Source organism: Patagioenas fasciata, chromosome 3, assembly GCF_037038585.1.
Source record: "Patagioenas fasciata isolate bPatFas1 chromosome 3, bPatFas1.hap1, whole genome shotgun sequence".
NCBI classification, from domain to species: Eukaryota; Metazoa; Chordata; class Aves; order Columbiformes; family Columbidae; genus Patagioenas; species Patagioenas fasciata.
The window spans coordinates 17,162,776-17,177,606 of NC_092522.1; the positions used below are offsets into that span (position 1 = coordinate 17,162,776).

General features: G+C 37.8%; 1 protein-coding gene across 32 annotated transcripts in view; it reads left to right on the forward strand.

Annotated features, from left to right (window-relative positions):
- The window catches only part of NRXN1 (neurexin 1), a 731,497-nt gene that overhangs the window by 239,734 nt on the left and 476,932 nt on the right, over window positions 1-14,831 (forward strand). For all 32 annotated transcript variants that reach the window (XM_071805868.1, XM_071805870.1, XM_071805881.1 and 29 more), the window contains one exon: window positions 14,429-14,730. In XM_071805868.1, coding sequence (XP_071661969.1) covers window positions 14,429-14,730 — 302 coding nt within the window. The remainder of the gene's footprint in view (window positions 1-14,428; window positions 14,731-14,831) is intronic.

The window sequence follows — 14,831 nt, forward strand, 5'->3', positions numbered from 1 at the left end:
TCATTTTAAACTACTTTGAATTTAGTTGGCCTTTTACCCATATTAACATGTCCTCATTTCTATTTTTGTTTTATGTCTGGCTACTGTATACAAAATGGAAATAGAGGTTTTTTTGTTATTAAGGCCTACTTTGATCTTCAGATGCAGTGGGGCATTTGGAGTGGCTGCTGATTAGTGAGAACACTGAGCAGCACAGCTCAGCCTACCTTGACCTCTCAGGAGGAATGACAGTGCCATCCGAATGGGCTCTGAAGGAGAATAAGAAGGAAGAGGGGAGTGCAGGGCAGCACTGAAACAACAAAATAGAAAAATTAAAGAAATAGATCCATCTGTTTCTGGCAAGGTATATCACACCCTTAAGATGGTATTATAGCAGTGCTATCATAATCATCAAGGTTTTATGTGGATTTTGAAACAATTATTTCATGATTATGTACAAGTGCTCTGTATTTGCCCTTGAATGTTTCTTACAATACATATCCAGGTGGTTACAGCGCTGTGTAAATACCTATGGGTGTTACTCTCTGTAAAATACAGACTGTTCAGCTGTCTTTATGGTCATGACCTTGAGAGGAGTCACTATTGTTGTACAAATAGTTACTAATAATATTTTATTTGCTGTCATTCTAAAATACTTTGTGTCTTTTGTTTTTAGTCTAGGTATGTAGTTGAAGCTTCTTTGAAGAATGTTGTCTGTTACATCATATCAAGAAGGTTCTGTGACATGCTCATCACTTAAATCTTTGTGTGTTGTGTTTAGTTTTGTTCACTGATTACATTCGTAAAGGGAAATTAAAAACAATTTTCATTACTCAGTGTAGTGATCATTAATCAACTTAACATTTGGAGGAAGGTAACCTGAATATTTAGGTTTCTTAAAATGTAAATTCAATACCAATTTAATACCAATACCAATTTAAAATAGCAATATTCTTCTACTCATTAAATGAGAAACTCGTCTACATTTGCCCACCTTTGGAAGAAAAATACCTGTTTCTTAAAAGTTATAAATAATTTGTAAGATATACTTCTGGGTTTTTTAGTAATGAAAAAGGGAAAATTAAAAAACTGTGTTCTTTCACAAACCAGGAATTATTCTAAGATTTGATGTCCCATCTAAATCCATGTTCAATTGCTAATTTAGAATTATGAGCTTTTTTCACTAGCAAAAATGTTGCAGACTCCAAAGATGCTACTACAGACAGTTAATGAAGATCTCATTGGTTTAGTGTGAATAGTTGTCTTATGTAGCCTAAAAAATAAGAGAAGGACCATATAGGGATATTTGGGGGGTCCTTTTTTGTTAATTCACTTGACAAGATATATAAAAATTCATTAAGTATTTACAGGTGAAGTCAGCATATGTGGAAGAAACATGAAAGAGCTTTCTGATCCTGTGGCTCATATGGAAACTTTTAATCTAGTTACTGATGGTGACTGAAGGCAACTTTGAGAATGAGATATTGTTGAGGGTTTTGATTGCAGGATGACAATAAGACCCTGGCAGTTAACCTCCTCTCCCCCCCACTTCTCTCTTTAGCCCCTCCCTCTCCCCCCTTCCCACTAAGGACAGGCGATCGGGAGGGAAAGAAGGACAGAGAGAAGAGAGATGGAGAAATTAAAGATGTTTTACTAATGCTACTAATAAGGATAGAGAAAATAATACAAAACATACAAAACCAATCTCGAAAGTCCCAGCAACTGCAGAGTTGGCACCCAAAGTCCTGGATTGGACTCTGCAGCCAAACGGAGCTGGATTCAGTCTCTCACTAGGCCTCAGTTTGCAGGGACGACTAGCAAGGTCCTCTCCTAGTGTCGACCGTAAGGAAAAGGGAGAAAGAAGGAAAAAGGGACAAGATCCTCATGATCTCCCACTTTTATCTGAAGTATTCACATGAATGGGATGTTATACTCAGTTGGTCAGTTTCTTGGTCACCTGTTTCTTGTTGCCCCTCTCGCGAGATGTGAATCTGTCTTTATCAATAACTTTGCATTCCATTGCTATGTTTACCAAAACATGTATCTGGTTTTCCAGGAAAATGCAGCTAATATGAAGGCTTTAGCTGACAGACAAATTCACTAAAAGAGAAACTTGTTTTTTTAACAAAACCAGGACAGATACCAAAGTAAATACTAAATACACCAGAAGAATACGTTGCTCCCATTCCTGTTTTCATAGAAGGCTTTTTAAAAACAAAGAAAACCAAAACAAAACACAGTTTTGGTTGAATTATTAGTCATGTGACAGTGAATTAAGATGAGAAAGCTCAAGTAGTGTTTTTGGCTAATGGTCTGTCTTTGCAAAGCTTTGTCGTTTATACATATCTAGAACTTAATCTGTAAAAAAACCTTTTAGTATTTTTACCCAACATAATAGCTCCTTTAGCTTTCTTTAAAGGGAAGGTAGTGTAATGGCATATCAGGAATTTCTTGTTTAGATCAAAAATTTCTGGCAGGTAGCAATAGGCCATAAGCACATCTCTCTGCTTATTATTTTAAACAGCAGATTGTTTCAGTTAAGACTTCAGCTTTTCAGGTCTCCTTTGTTGCTGTAGGATTATTTCATAGAATATAATCCTCATATACTCAGTAACTGAAAAACTTATTTCTTTGTTTTAAATGTGAGAGAAACTCTCTTTATTAGGTGATAGTACCCTCAGAGGGCTGAAAAATGTGGCAAAAAAATGTCCTCATATTGAATTTCCCATGCTTATAGGAAGACTAAGAGTTGTAAATAGCTTCTTCCAAATGCACCTTAAAGACCAACAGAGCTCCAACGGGCTTCTCCCCACTGTTTATGTGTAGACATTCCTTCAACAAATTTAAGAAATTGTGCAGTTGTGTATAGTATCCTCTAGAAGGTGTTTTGGTTTCTCTTTTTTGAGTAATTGCTGTGGTACTTATTCCTGAGACAAATGCTACATATTCGTGTAATACCTCTCTGATACCAGTGCAAAACTGGTTTTAAAAATGCCTTATTATGCATATAATACCATTATAGCAGCCTTCCCTTTGCATATCTGGAAAACCCACTGTTAGACAGGGCTTTTTTTAACAGGAGTTAATTAGGACCAGAAAATTGCTTCTTGTTTTCTATTACATCCAAACCCCACGACATGCTGCACTAATCACGTAGTGCTGTGTGGTGCTGTGAGAGGGGTGTTCAGGTGATGTTTCAGAAGTTTATTGTTAGCATTGGAAATGTTCTTTATCAGAGTAATCAACTATTTAACTCTCTCTGCATATTATGACAAATTCATGTGATGTGTTAGTTTAGGATTATTTCCTTCCTTATTCTCTCATTTGAAATGTATGTTAAAAAGTCAAAGCAGTCTTGAGTAGTTATTCTTCTCCTAATCCATGCTTTTTTTAACAATAGTGATAATTGAAACCCTCGATGAGGAGTAAAGTGATATGGCTTTGTACAAGGAGCAGACCAGAAACTGGATTTTTGCTTTTTTTACTTCTGACACAGCCTGCTTTCAATTGTTGCAAGAACTGCACTTGCTTTTTGTGGAGCTCTCCCCTGAAAGACACAGGCAGAACAGAGTCAGCCCAAGATTAGGAGGAACTTTACCTTTCCTGTGTCATCACTCAAACCAGATTCATTTTGAAACTCGCATTTGCAGAAGTTCTATAGTTACAGAGAGAAAATTGGAAACATTATTTTTTACTGTCAAAATGTCAGTTTTTCTACCAGCTCTGCTTTCTGTAAGCAGTCTGGTATTGAAAGCCTCTGTGCATCTGATCCTTTGAAAGTTGAAAATCTGTATTTTTGCAGTTGAGCTGCAAAGTCAGTGTGAGCCTCAAGGCCTGGAAAAACCCTTTGGTAAGTTGTTTGGAAAGGTGTTTACCTTGGTAGGGTATCTGAAGCCTGTGTTTGTTGCTATAATGCTAGCTGACCAAAATCTCCCATGGAGTTTTAAGGCAAGAGTAATGTTGGTAAAACTAGTTTCTTTTTCTGTGAATGCAGAAGTGGCATTTTGCAGTTTATTAATAACTTGAGAATGCCTTTAAAATTATTATGTCAAACTTTGAGGTTTAGAGTAATTATATGAAAGGCATTGTGTCATCATGATATAAGCTGCAGGATTTTCTTATCTACTTTTAATGATAAGACTGTTTGTAGGAAAAAGATCCACTTATTTTCACCTTCTAGCGGTCTAGTATTTAATCTACACTAAGATGGCATCGTTCCTAAAAACTCCTGCTCACTTTAAGCTTCTTCCCCAGTTGCAAATTTGCTTTTGAAGTGCATACTCGATGTGATTAAATAAAAGGAACTGAAAATTAGTGAGGAAATTGCATGGTCTAGCCATTTTAGAAATGAATTAAAATTGCTGTTTAGCAAAATGGAGTAATTTATCACTTAGTGTTCACTGTAAGTCATTTATCATGAGTGGCAACTCTCATCGTTTTATTGTAATCTGAGAAGGTGGGGAGGGATACATTGCGCTAGTTCATACTTCTTGTTATTAGCAACTAATTTAATGATTGTGTGTTTAATAAAACAGGAGCTAGAAAAGCTTTTCCAAGTTTCTCCTCTGCTATGGTAACAAGATATTTTACATGACTTTTTACCACTTATTGCTGTTAAATTCTTGTTAGATGGGATTTTACTTTGCACTTTGTTTTAGTTAAGTGTATACTAGTTTCGCTTGTGTGTTGGATACAAGTAGTGCAGACTTTTGTGCCCAGGATTTCAGGTGTAGTATCTTTTTGAGATAAACCATGTATTGAGAGTGGAGGTAATAAGTAGAGACTATGGTAGTCCAAATTAGTTGATTAGGACAACTAACCAAAGTGTTTACTTCCCTTGTCATCTTTTTAGTGCAGCATTTACTCCTCAAGAAGGTCTTGAGATGGTTCACCAGCTCCATGGATCTTTGGAATGGATAAACACTGATAGAACATTTTTCTCATTTTTTCTAATTTTTCTCGCAAAGGCTCATTTAAAATAGTAATAAGAAACCCTTGAGAAATGATTCCTGTCTCCTTCAGAATAAGTTGCTCTTGCTTTTAAATGTTTTGTTCTTGTGTTAGGCTAGCCATGATGGACTTATTTCCTAATAAAAGAGGAAGCAAGTGGTGTAATGTGACCAATTTATTTTAGAATGCTTTCTGGAGCTGGTACCTGCTGTTTTTGTGATACACACTGCATCTTCATCTTTCTGTAACAACAGCAGCTCTTTTCAGACTAAAAGTTCCCATTCTCAGTGTAGCTCTTTGCTTTTAAGATCCTGTGAGTGCAACTTTTGTTATTTGCTGATTTACATGTAACAAAGACTTACCTTGTTTCTTACTCAAAGTTTGTTTAAATACTACAGCAATAGACTGTGCAAGGCACTTCTTAGTATGCTGACAAGATGCTCAAGAAGAGCATTTTCAGTTACTGATAGAGAATCTGTTCCACCATGCTGTATCCTTTTCAGTATATACCATATTAATAGGGAAGGGACATGGTGTGGAGGAGAGGAAAATTTAAACCAACCAAACAAAAAAACCCCACAAAAACACTAACACAAAACAAACAAAAAACACACAACAAACCAAACAAAACAGGTGGATTTTGAATCATGAACCTCCTTTTCTCCCCACATTGTTCCCTTGGAATTTTCTGCAAGGACTTGTTTAGAAGACATGGAGAGTAGTTGCTACAAGGAATAAAAGAACTTGAGAAAGGGAATAATGGGGAATATTCTTCTATTAAAAAAAAATAGGTGAGATAGGAACAGAAAACTGATAGTATATAGCAGCAATAGTGCTTCTAAAAATTAATTCAACCCTCACTGTTAAACTAGACCATCTATACTCCATCTGAATTAATAATTTCTTAGGTTTTATCATAATTCCATCTTTTTTTGTTGGTTTCATACTTAACTCTTCGTTTGTTAAGCAGACAGTAACAATTTTTCTTCTTTGAGTGCCTGCATCATTTAAGTATACAATTTAGTAAGCCTGTTTTATGTAACTGGGAAAGAAATTAAGGTCCAATAATCTTTATAGTTTTTCATCTTGAGATCCAGTGAGTGATCTATAAATGGAGGAGTATAGGCTGGCCTTCTGAAAGGGGGCAGCATGCTCAAAAGTGTTGTGCATGATGCATCCTGGGTACATTCCAGGTTCAATGATTGATAACTTATGCTGAGATAATTCCCCTTGTATGTAATGGTAAGCCATTAGTTTGGTATTACTGCGAATTTTCCAGTTCTTGATGTTTACAACAGAAGTAGCAGTTCAGATTATCTTGTTTTGTTTTGTCAGTCATCCTTGTTAATGGTTTTGTCTACATGCTATTTCAGTATAATTTTTCCTGGTTGCATTACTTTCTGAGAGATTTTATAAATAAGAAAATGGTGTAATGGATAAATGTTTGAATTTTAAATTGCCATGAAATGGAGCACAAAAAATACATCTGGGAACATACTAGAATCTGATTTGGCATAATTTGTTTATTCAGTCCATATTTAATGTTTTGAAGATTGTGCAGAAGGAACCTGGCCCTTAGAAATAGAGTATTAATGGTATCCACTTATTTTGTCTTTGAAAACAGTTCTTTTGGTAGGTAGACAGACAAAAGCCCTCTGCTACATTTTGTTTGTATAATAATAGATTGGTTTGTCAAATTATATGAGTCCTTGGAATTTTGGTATCTTCTTCTGTAAAGAAACATTGCAGCTATCAATAAATAGCTTTGACTTACTCTCTCTGAACAATTTTCTTTTACTCCATAGTGCCATTACTGTTACTACCTGATAAGATCAGACCATCCAGACATATGCATTTGATTTAGATAACACATGGGCACACAAAGAAAATAATTGTGGAATCAGCCAGACCTCTGTTGTGTTTTAGTACTGCCAAGGAGGAGGCTAGGTATGCTGTAAAGCTTAACATACTCCTTGTGTAGCATTGTAAAATCTGCTAAGGCCTGTGAAAGGTATGTATTCTGGACATTCTATCAGACTCTAAGGACTTAAATGCTTGTCTAAAGAAATGAATATTGAACTATTGTTGCCTCAAATAAGGGAACAGGTCAAATATAAAGTAAGAAAATAGGAAATATACCCTTTCTGCACTAGCAGTGCTTTAGTATCACAGTATGTTTGGGATTGGAAGGGACCTCAAAAGATCATCCAGTCCAATCCCCCTGCTGGAGCAGGAACACCCAGATGAGGTTACACAGGAAGGTGTCCAGGCGGGTCTTGAATGTCTCCAGAGAGGGAGACTCCACAACCTCCCTGGGCAGCCTGTTCCAGTGCTCCGTCACCCTCACTGAGAAGTTTTTTCTCAAATTTAAGTGGAACCTCTTGTGTTCCAGCTTGATCCCATTACCCCTTGTCCTATCATAGTTTGCCACTGAGAAGAACCTGGCTGGACCCTCGTGGCACTCACCCTTTATATATTTCTAAACATTAATAAGGTCACCCCTCAGTCTTCTCCAAACTAAAGAGACCCAGTTCCCTCAGCTTTTCTTCATAAGGGAGGTGCTCCACTCCCTTAATCATCTTTGTTGCCCTACGCTGGACCCTCTCCAGCAGTTCCCTGTCCTTCTTGAACTGAGGGGCCCAGAACTGGACACAATATTCTAGATGGGGTCTCACCAGGGCGGAGTAAAGGGGAAGGAGGACCTCTCTCGACCTACTAACCACCCCCTTTCTAGTACACCCCAGGATGTCATTGGCCTTCCTGGCCACAAGGGCACAGTGCTGGCTCATGGTCATCCTGTTGTCCACCAGGACCCCCAGGTCCCTTTCCCCTACACTGTTCTCTAATATGTAATTTCCCAACCTATACTGGAACCTGGGGTTGTTCCTGCCCAGATGCAGGACTCTACACTTTCCCTTGTTAAATTTCATCAGGTTATTCCCCGCCCAACTCTCCAGCCTGTCCAGGTCTCGCTGGATGGCAGCACAGCCTTCTGGCGTGTCAGCCACTCCTCCCAGCTTAGTGTCATCAGTAAACTTGTAAAACATGTAAAACATGATTCTTGTGTGAATCCTTTATGTGTCATAAATATATTGTCTTTCGGTATTTATACCTATTCAGTTATTCAGAAATGTAACTACAGTAACATGCAACAATTTACAGTACTCAAAATTCAAAATAAGAACATGTTAAATTGAGTTACTGGTGTTCATATTATCTTGTGCTTTTCAATACAGGTAATTGCATTTTAGTAATTAAATGAAGTGCAACACTTCATACTGGCTAGAATGACTGCCATACATTTTTAATCATTTCTCTAAGTGTCATTAGGTGATAATTTGAAAAGATAAACAAACAACCAGCGGCATACACAACTGCCTATGAATAAAGCCTGTTCTTAATTTGCTTTTTAAAATCAACAAAGGTCATGGTATAAAGTGTAGCAATAGGTTATAATTGCTTTTTTGTATTTAAAAAAAAAAAAAAAGAACTGTTTTATTTTTTTCAGTCTGTCCAGTCTAAATATATACTTTTGTATCGACTAAAACAGAACATCTGCTTGACATTAGAGAGTTGATATGGGAATGGTCACCAGTATTGCTTTATGTCTTTTCTGCCCTGTGTCTAATGAACAAAACATTTGGACTTGTATGCAGTTTCTGCTGTATTTCTGCTACAAATTCCTCTCTTTTTCAGTGACAAATGACAATAAAGATTCATAACCTGGTTTCCTTTCTTGATTTTTATGAATCTTTGCCAGCCTGCACTGAAACCACACAGTGGTGGAGCAGTGGCTGTTTTAGCTTCTGTCATCCCATTTCATAGCTGGGTATGGCAAGGCATGGTTGCAGCATGTAATCACCTTCCAAATGTCAATGCGTATTGAGAGCAAAGATCTCCGAGATTGCATCCAAGTGATCATGAGAGGGAGTTTTAATTTTTCATGAGGAATGCATCAGAAAAATGTGGAGATAGTTGTTGCTACCTCCCCTCCCTTTGAATAATTTGTATATTATGTGCAGTTTGGCCAAACTAGAAGATTGTCATAGTAAGTATTATTTGAATCTCATGCCATGAATATCTCTTCAAAACATATGGAAATTCTCAGTTTTATTGAGATACTTCCTGTGAAAAGATGCTGTACACTTCATTTCCTTTCATTTGTTTGAATCCAGTACTTTTTGGGATTCATTCTAATGTAATGCAAGAAGTATATTTTCAGTTGTCAGATGCCTGTGGAAAAGTATTGTAGTTCTTAGCAGGCAGCACCTACTGACAAATGAGATGACTATGTAGTTGAGTATGCAGATGGTCTCAGCTGCTCAGTCAAGCCCTGTGACCTTTTGTCTCTCAGACATTTTTTTCATAGCAGTAAAACTCATCAGAATAAAAATGAAAGTTCTTTTAACTGTTGATACCAGAAGTGAATTTCCTAATATATCAAATTTTTGCTGAATCATTTCAATATTTTCAACCTTCGCTTCATAAAAGCTGTTCACATCGGAAATCTCAATGAATTTTACTGAAAACATAGTAACTCCTGAGAAAAAGGGAATTGGTGCTGTACTTACAGCTGCAGTTGCATGGAAGAGTTATTGGTTAAAGTCTTATTTCTCTTCAGAAATGAGATGTTGAGATTTCCAGAATTGGAAGACATCACATCTGAGTTCCTAGGCATCCTTGTGCTCCTCTGTGAGCTGGCCTTCCAGCAGCATTTTATGGGCCCATAATTACTAAAACCTTAAATAGCAAAGGAAATGGGTAAAGTTGAGCCAGTCCAGATCAGGAATGATGCCATTCAGTCAGGGTGCCCATAGTTGCACTGCTTCAGGTTTGAAAGGTGACATCTTGAATCCCGCAGAGGGAAATGTTCCTCTCCTGATTCTGCAGCTCATGGACCTACTGTTGTCAGATCAGAACCTGGGTGGGAATCTGGCAGCTGGCCAAGGTGGACCCAACACTCAGCCCTTTTCAATTTTGTGTAAATTGTGGCTATATTTACAGTCCGACATTATAATTTTGCTTGAATGAATACTTCATCTTGCTTGTTCAGGTCTCTGTTTAGGAAGAATTTTAAAAATATGTGCCTGGCATGCATTTACACTCCCATGCATTTTCATGTCTGTGTGAATGATCTGGTTTTACAGAAGTAGTTTACAGTGCGTAATATGTATACCTAAACATTTTGCATGTTTAGTCCTTCAGCTTTGTGTTACATTCATTAAATCGATGGGACAAAACTACACATACTGAGTTGCTGCATTTAAATTTCATCATTTGCCTGTTGTAGGTATTCATGCTGGTTCAGTATGCCTTTGCAGTATACATCCATACCAAATAGATTTGCTCATAAGTGTTTTATGCTCTTATTAAATATTCATTAAATGATATGCATGGTATTTATGCAATCTGCTGCTTAGTGCATTGAAACCCTGTTAAATGTATTGTTTGTAAATTCTTTATGCAAGATGAGCCAAGGTTTTATTTCTCTACTGAAACATGTTAGTTGTGCAGGACATGTTGCTATCAATGTAGTGTTGTTCTGCATGCAGTACTGATCTGGAAGATTTAAGACCTGAAGAATGAGTAGAGCAATTCCTGTGTGTCCTTAGTACAAGCTGTAGGGTCACTTGACCTGCTGTTCATTATAGACTAGGAAGGGTTATGAGCAGTATAAGTGTTTTCTTGCTTCTCTCTATTGGTAATGTCAAAGGTAAAAAAATAAAGACCTTTTGACCTCAATCATGCATGTGGAATCTAGCTCATATCTCAGTCAAGTTGAACAAAGTGTAATGTTTGTCCTAAGTGTCAAAAATGTGTAGAATCATAGAATCACTTTGGTTGGAAGAGACCTTTTACATCATCAAGTCCAACCATAACCTAAATCTAGCACTAAACAATGTCCCTAAGAACCTCGTCCATATGTCTTTTAAACACCTCCAGGGATGGTCACTCCACCGCTTCCTTTTCCAGTGTTTCACAACCCTTTCCATGAATAAATTTTTCCTAACATTCAATCTGAACCTTCCCTGGCGCAATTTGAGGCCATTTTCTCTTGTCCTGTCACTTACTACATGGGAGAAGAGACCAACACCCTCCATGCTAAAACCTCCTTTCAGGTAGTTGAAAACAGCAATAAAGTCTCCCCTCAACCTCCTTTTCTTCGGGCTAAACAGCCCCAGTTCCCTCAGCCGCTCCTCATCAGAGTTGTGCTCCAGATCCCTCACCAGCTTTGTCACCCAACTCTTTTGAGTATTTCAATGTTCTTCTTATGATGAGGGGCCCAAAACTAAACACAGGATTCAAGCTGGGGCCTTGCCGGTGCCAAGTAAAATGGAATGATCACTTCTCTAGTCCTGCTGATCTCACTATTCCTGATACAAGCCAGGATGCTGTTGGCCTTTTTTGGCCACCTGGCCACACTGCTGCCTCATATGCAGCTGACTGTTGATTATCACCCCCCGGGTCCTTTTCTGCCGGGCAACTTTCCAGCCATCCTTGCCCAAGTGTGTAAAGTTGCATGGGGTCATTGTGACACAAGTGCAGCACCTGGGATTTGACCTTGTTGAACCTCATACAATTGGCCTCAATCCAGCAATCCAGCTAGTCCAGATCCTTCTGTATGATCTTCCTAGCCTCCAGATGATCAACACTCCCACCTAACTTGGTGTAAACTGGAAACTTACGAAGGGTGCATTCAATCCCCTCATCCAGATCATTGATAAAGAGATTAAACAGAACTGTCCCCAATGCTAAGCCCTGGGGAACACCACTCGTGACCACCTGCCAACTAGATTTGGCTCCGTTCACCACAACTTTTTGTGCCTGGTCATCCAACCAGTTCTTTAACCATTGGAGAGCACACCCATCCAGGCTATGAGCTGTCAGCTTCTCCAGGAGAATGCTGTGGAATATGGTGTCAAAGGCTTTACTGAAGTTTAAGTGCACAACATCCACTAAGTGGGTCACCTTGTCATAGAAAGAAATCAAGTTGATCAAGCAGGACTTGCCTTTTGTAAACCCATGCTGACTGGGTCCGATTGCTTGGTTGTCCTGTATGTGGCATATGATGTCACTCAAGATGATCTGTTCCATGACCTTCCCTGGCACCACAGTCAGACTGACCGGCCTGTAAATTTCCAGATCCTCCTTCAGGCACTTCTTGTAGATGGGCATCACATTTGCCAAATTCTACTTGATTGGGACTTCCCTGGTTAGCCAGGATTGCTGATAAATAATTGCGAGTGGCTTAGTGATCACCTGCAACTCCCTTGATAGCCTGGAGTGGATCCCATCTAGCCCCATAGACTTGTGTGTGTCTAAGTGGTGCTGTAGCAGGTCACCAACCATTTCCCCTCAGATTATTGGGCCTTATGTTGAGTGAAAGTGGTCTGATAATAAAATACAAGACTTATTTTAACTGCTTGTCTCTCCATAATAAGCATTAGTCAGAACACTTCTAAGAATGTAATTTTTGTGCAGAACGGAATTTCATGTAAAAAATAAAAATCTCAAGACTCCTCTTCAAACTGAGAGGGTGAGACATTAGTTATGTTGGAGCCTTTTTCATCATGTAAAATGATTTTCCTGAGTATCTTTGAGTTCCTCCCCAGAAAGGAGACTGGATTTGTCCATGAAGGTACCAGCTATCTAGATATTACAGCCCTACTGAAATCTGGATAGGATGTAGCACGTTATGATGATACTTGACTTCTCCTGCATATTTACTGTGTCTGATGAATGGCCAATACAGCAGTCTGTGTGCTGTGTGCGATCAGCTGCTTGTTGTAATAGAGGAACGTTGCTTAATCTGACACTGCAGACTGAGGATTTTTGTTTGCTTTTGTTTTTAAGAGGTGTTATCAACAGAAAACAGGGAAAAGCATCCTTACGTGTACTCAGAGAGGTGATTTTTGTTTCTGTTTAGAATGTATTTAATTACAAAATAGGCTTAGACTGTGAAATCTAGCTGTGGGTTTACTATTGCAAACTCTGATTACTTACGTTTGGGGTAACATACTGCTGAAGCCTGCTTTGGGCTGTAGAGACAGCATATTAGATAGAGAGTAGCTTTGGGGTTTTTTTATATAATAGTCTAGCATGATTTGGCTGCTGCCACAAGGAAAAAAATAAAAAAGAAATCCAATGAATTCTGCATGAAATCTGTGAGAAAACACATCAAAATAAATATAGACCAATATTTTTTTAATACACTTATTATAAAGCAAAGTTCAGCCAAAATGCAATCACTGTATCACTGTCTGGAACCCTATTTGAAGTTACTTTGCGATACTATCTGAATTTACTATGCTCTACTGTGTAAAGAGAAACATTGCAGATATCTACCATCAGTGTTGATGTATAGTCTACTGCTGGAGATTGTAAGCAGGTGACACAGAACAACAGAAGACAGATATGGCCAAGGACTTTAGAAAAATAGAGCGGTCTCCTACCTGCTTTGTATGTACTCTATCAATCGCTGTCTCTTTTAAATTCACACTGGGTTTTTTTCCCTTATCTGTATATTGATACATCCGTTTGGGTTTTGTGCTGATGGTATTGTAGACTAATGTATGTAGCTGTGTTCTGGAGACTGAGTTTATTAACAAGAATAATGAAATTTGGCATCCTCAGGTTTTCATTTTTTTCATCCTTACACTACACCAACTTGTACAGGTTTCTGTTGAATTTTTAGTAGCACTTAATTAGCTAAACAAATAACTTATGACTTTATATCACTCTAAATCCTGTAGCGTAAAGTCAGCATATATGTTCGTCTGTAGAACTTAAGGGGAGAACGTTATATCCATATATGTTATACTTGCTTTTCTGAGAGACTGAAGCCTCTGCTGGTTTTTTTCTGATGAGACTGAAGTCTCTGCTGGTTTTGATTCTTAGTCACCTTCAAGATAAACTAAGAAAATAACCTGTATGGCACATACTGGCTAGTAAAAGTACATCCCACAAAACCCCTATTTGTTTATTGTTGCATGTTAATTTGCATTCTGGCATGATGCTGCCTACAGGTTTGCCTGAGGTAGATTCTTAAATGAGCATTTTGTAGTTTTAGTTTATTCAAAACCTTAGGCCAAAGCATGTTGAACTCTTTAGGTTATTGATTCTGTTTGAGATGCTATGATTTTTTTTAGATCTGGATTTTGACTGAAATAATGCTTTGGTTTGCACGTTCACATAATTGTTATGTACTTAGATGTGTTTTAGATCAGATTGCCTAAATAACATTAACGTGATTGCTGATACAGTACATTTTTTGAGTTTAATTATAGCCATGAAAACTCTGTAAGAAAATAGTTTAAAATATGTTAACAATAAATTTTAGTTATCGTTTTTCCTCATGATTTTAAGTGTTTTAGATGAATTACTTTTTGATATAGTACTTACTGTGATAATGTCGAATTACCAATGAAAAACATTATTGCAAGTTGCTTTTAATTACGTGCCAGTGATTTATTTGTTTCTTTCTCTCTTTGTTTGTCAGGAAAAGAAGAATATATTGCAACATTCAAGGGATCAGAATACTTCTGCTATGATTTATCTCAGAATCCCATACAGAGTAGCAGTGACGAAATAACTCTGTCATTTAAAACTCTTCAGAGGAACGGACTGATGCTTCACACAGGAAAATCAGCTGATTATGTCAATCTTGCACTGAAAAATGGAGCTGTCTCCTTGGTCATTAATTTGGGCTCAGGGGCCTTTGAAGCACTGGTGGAACCTGTGAATGGGAAATTTAATGACAATGCCTGGCATGATGTGAAAGTAACCAGGAATCTGCGTCAGGTAACAGTACAATGGATACAAGAATAACTGACTTTGTTATGAGTAAATGCTTAATGATTTGAAAATTGCATAGTGTGACATTGGATGTTTAGCAGGCGTTT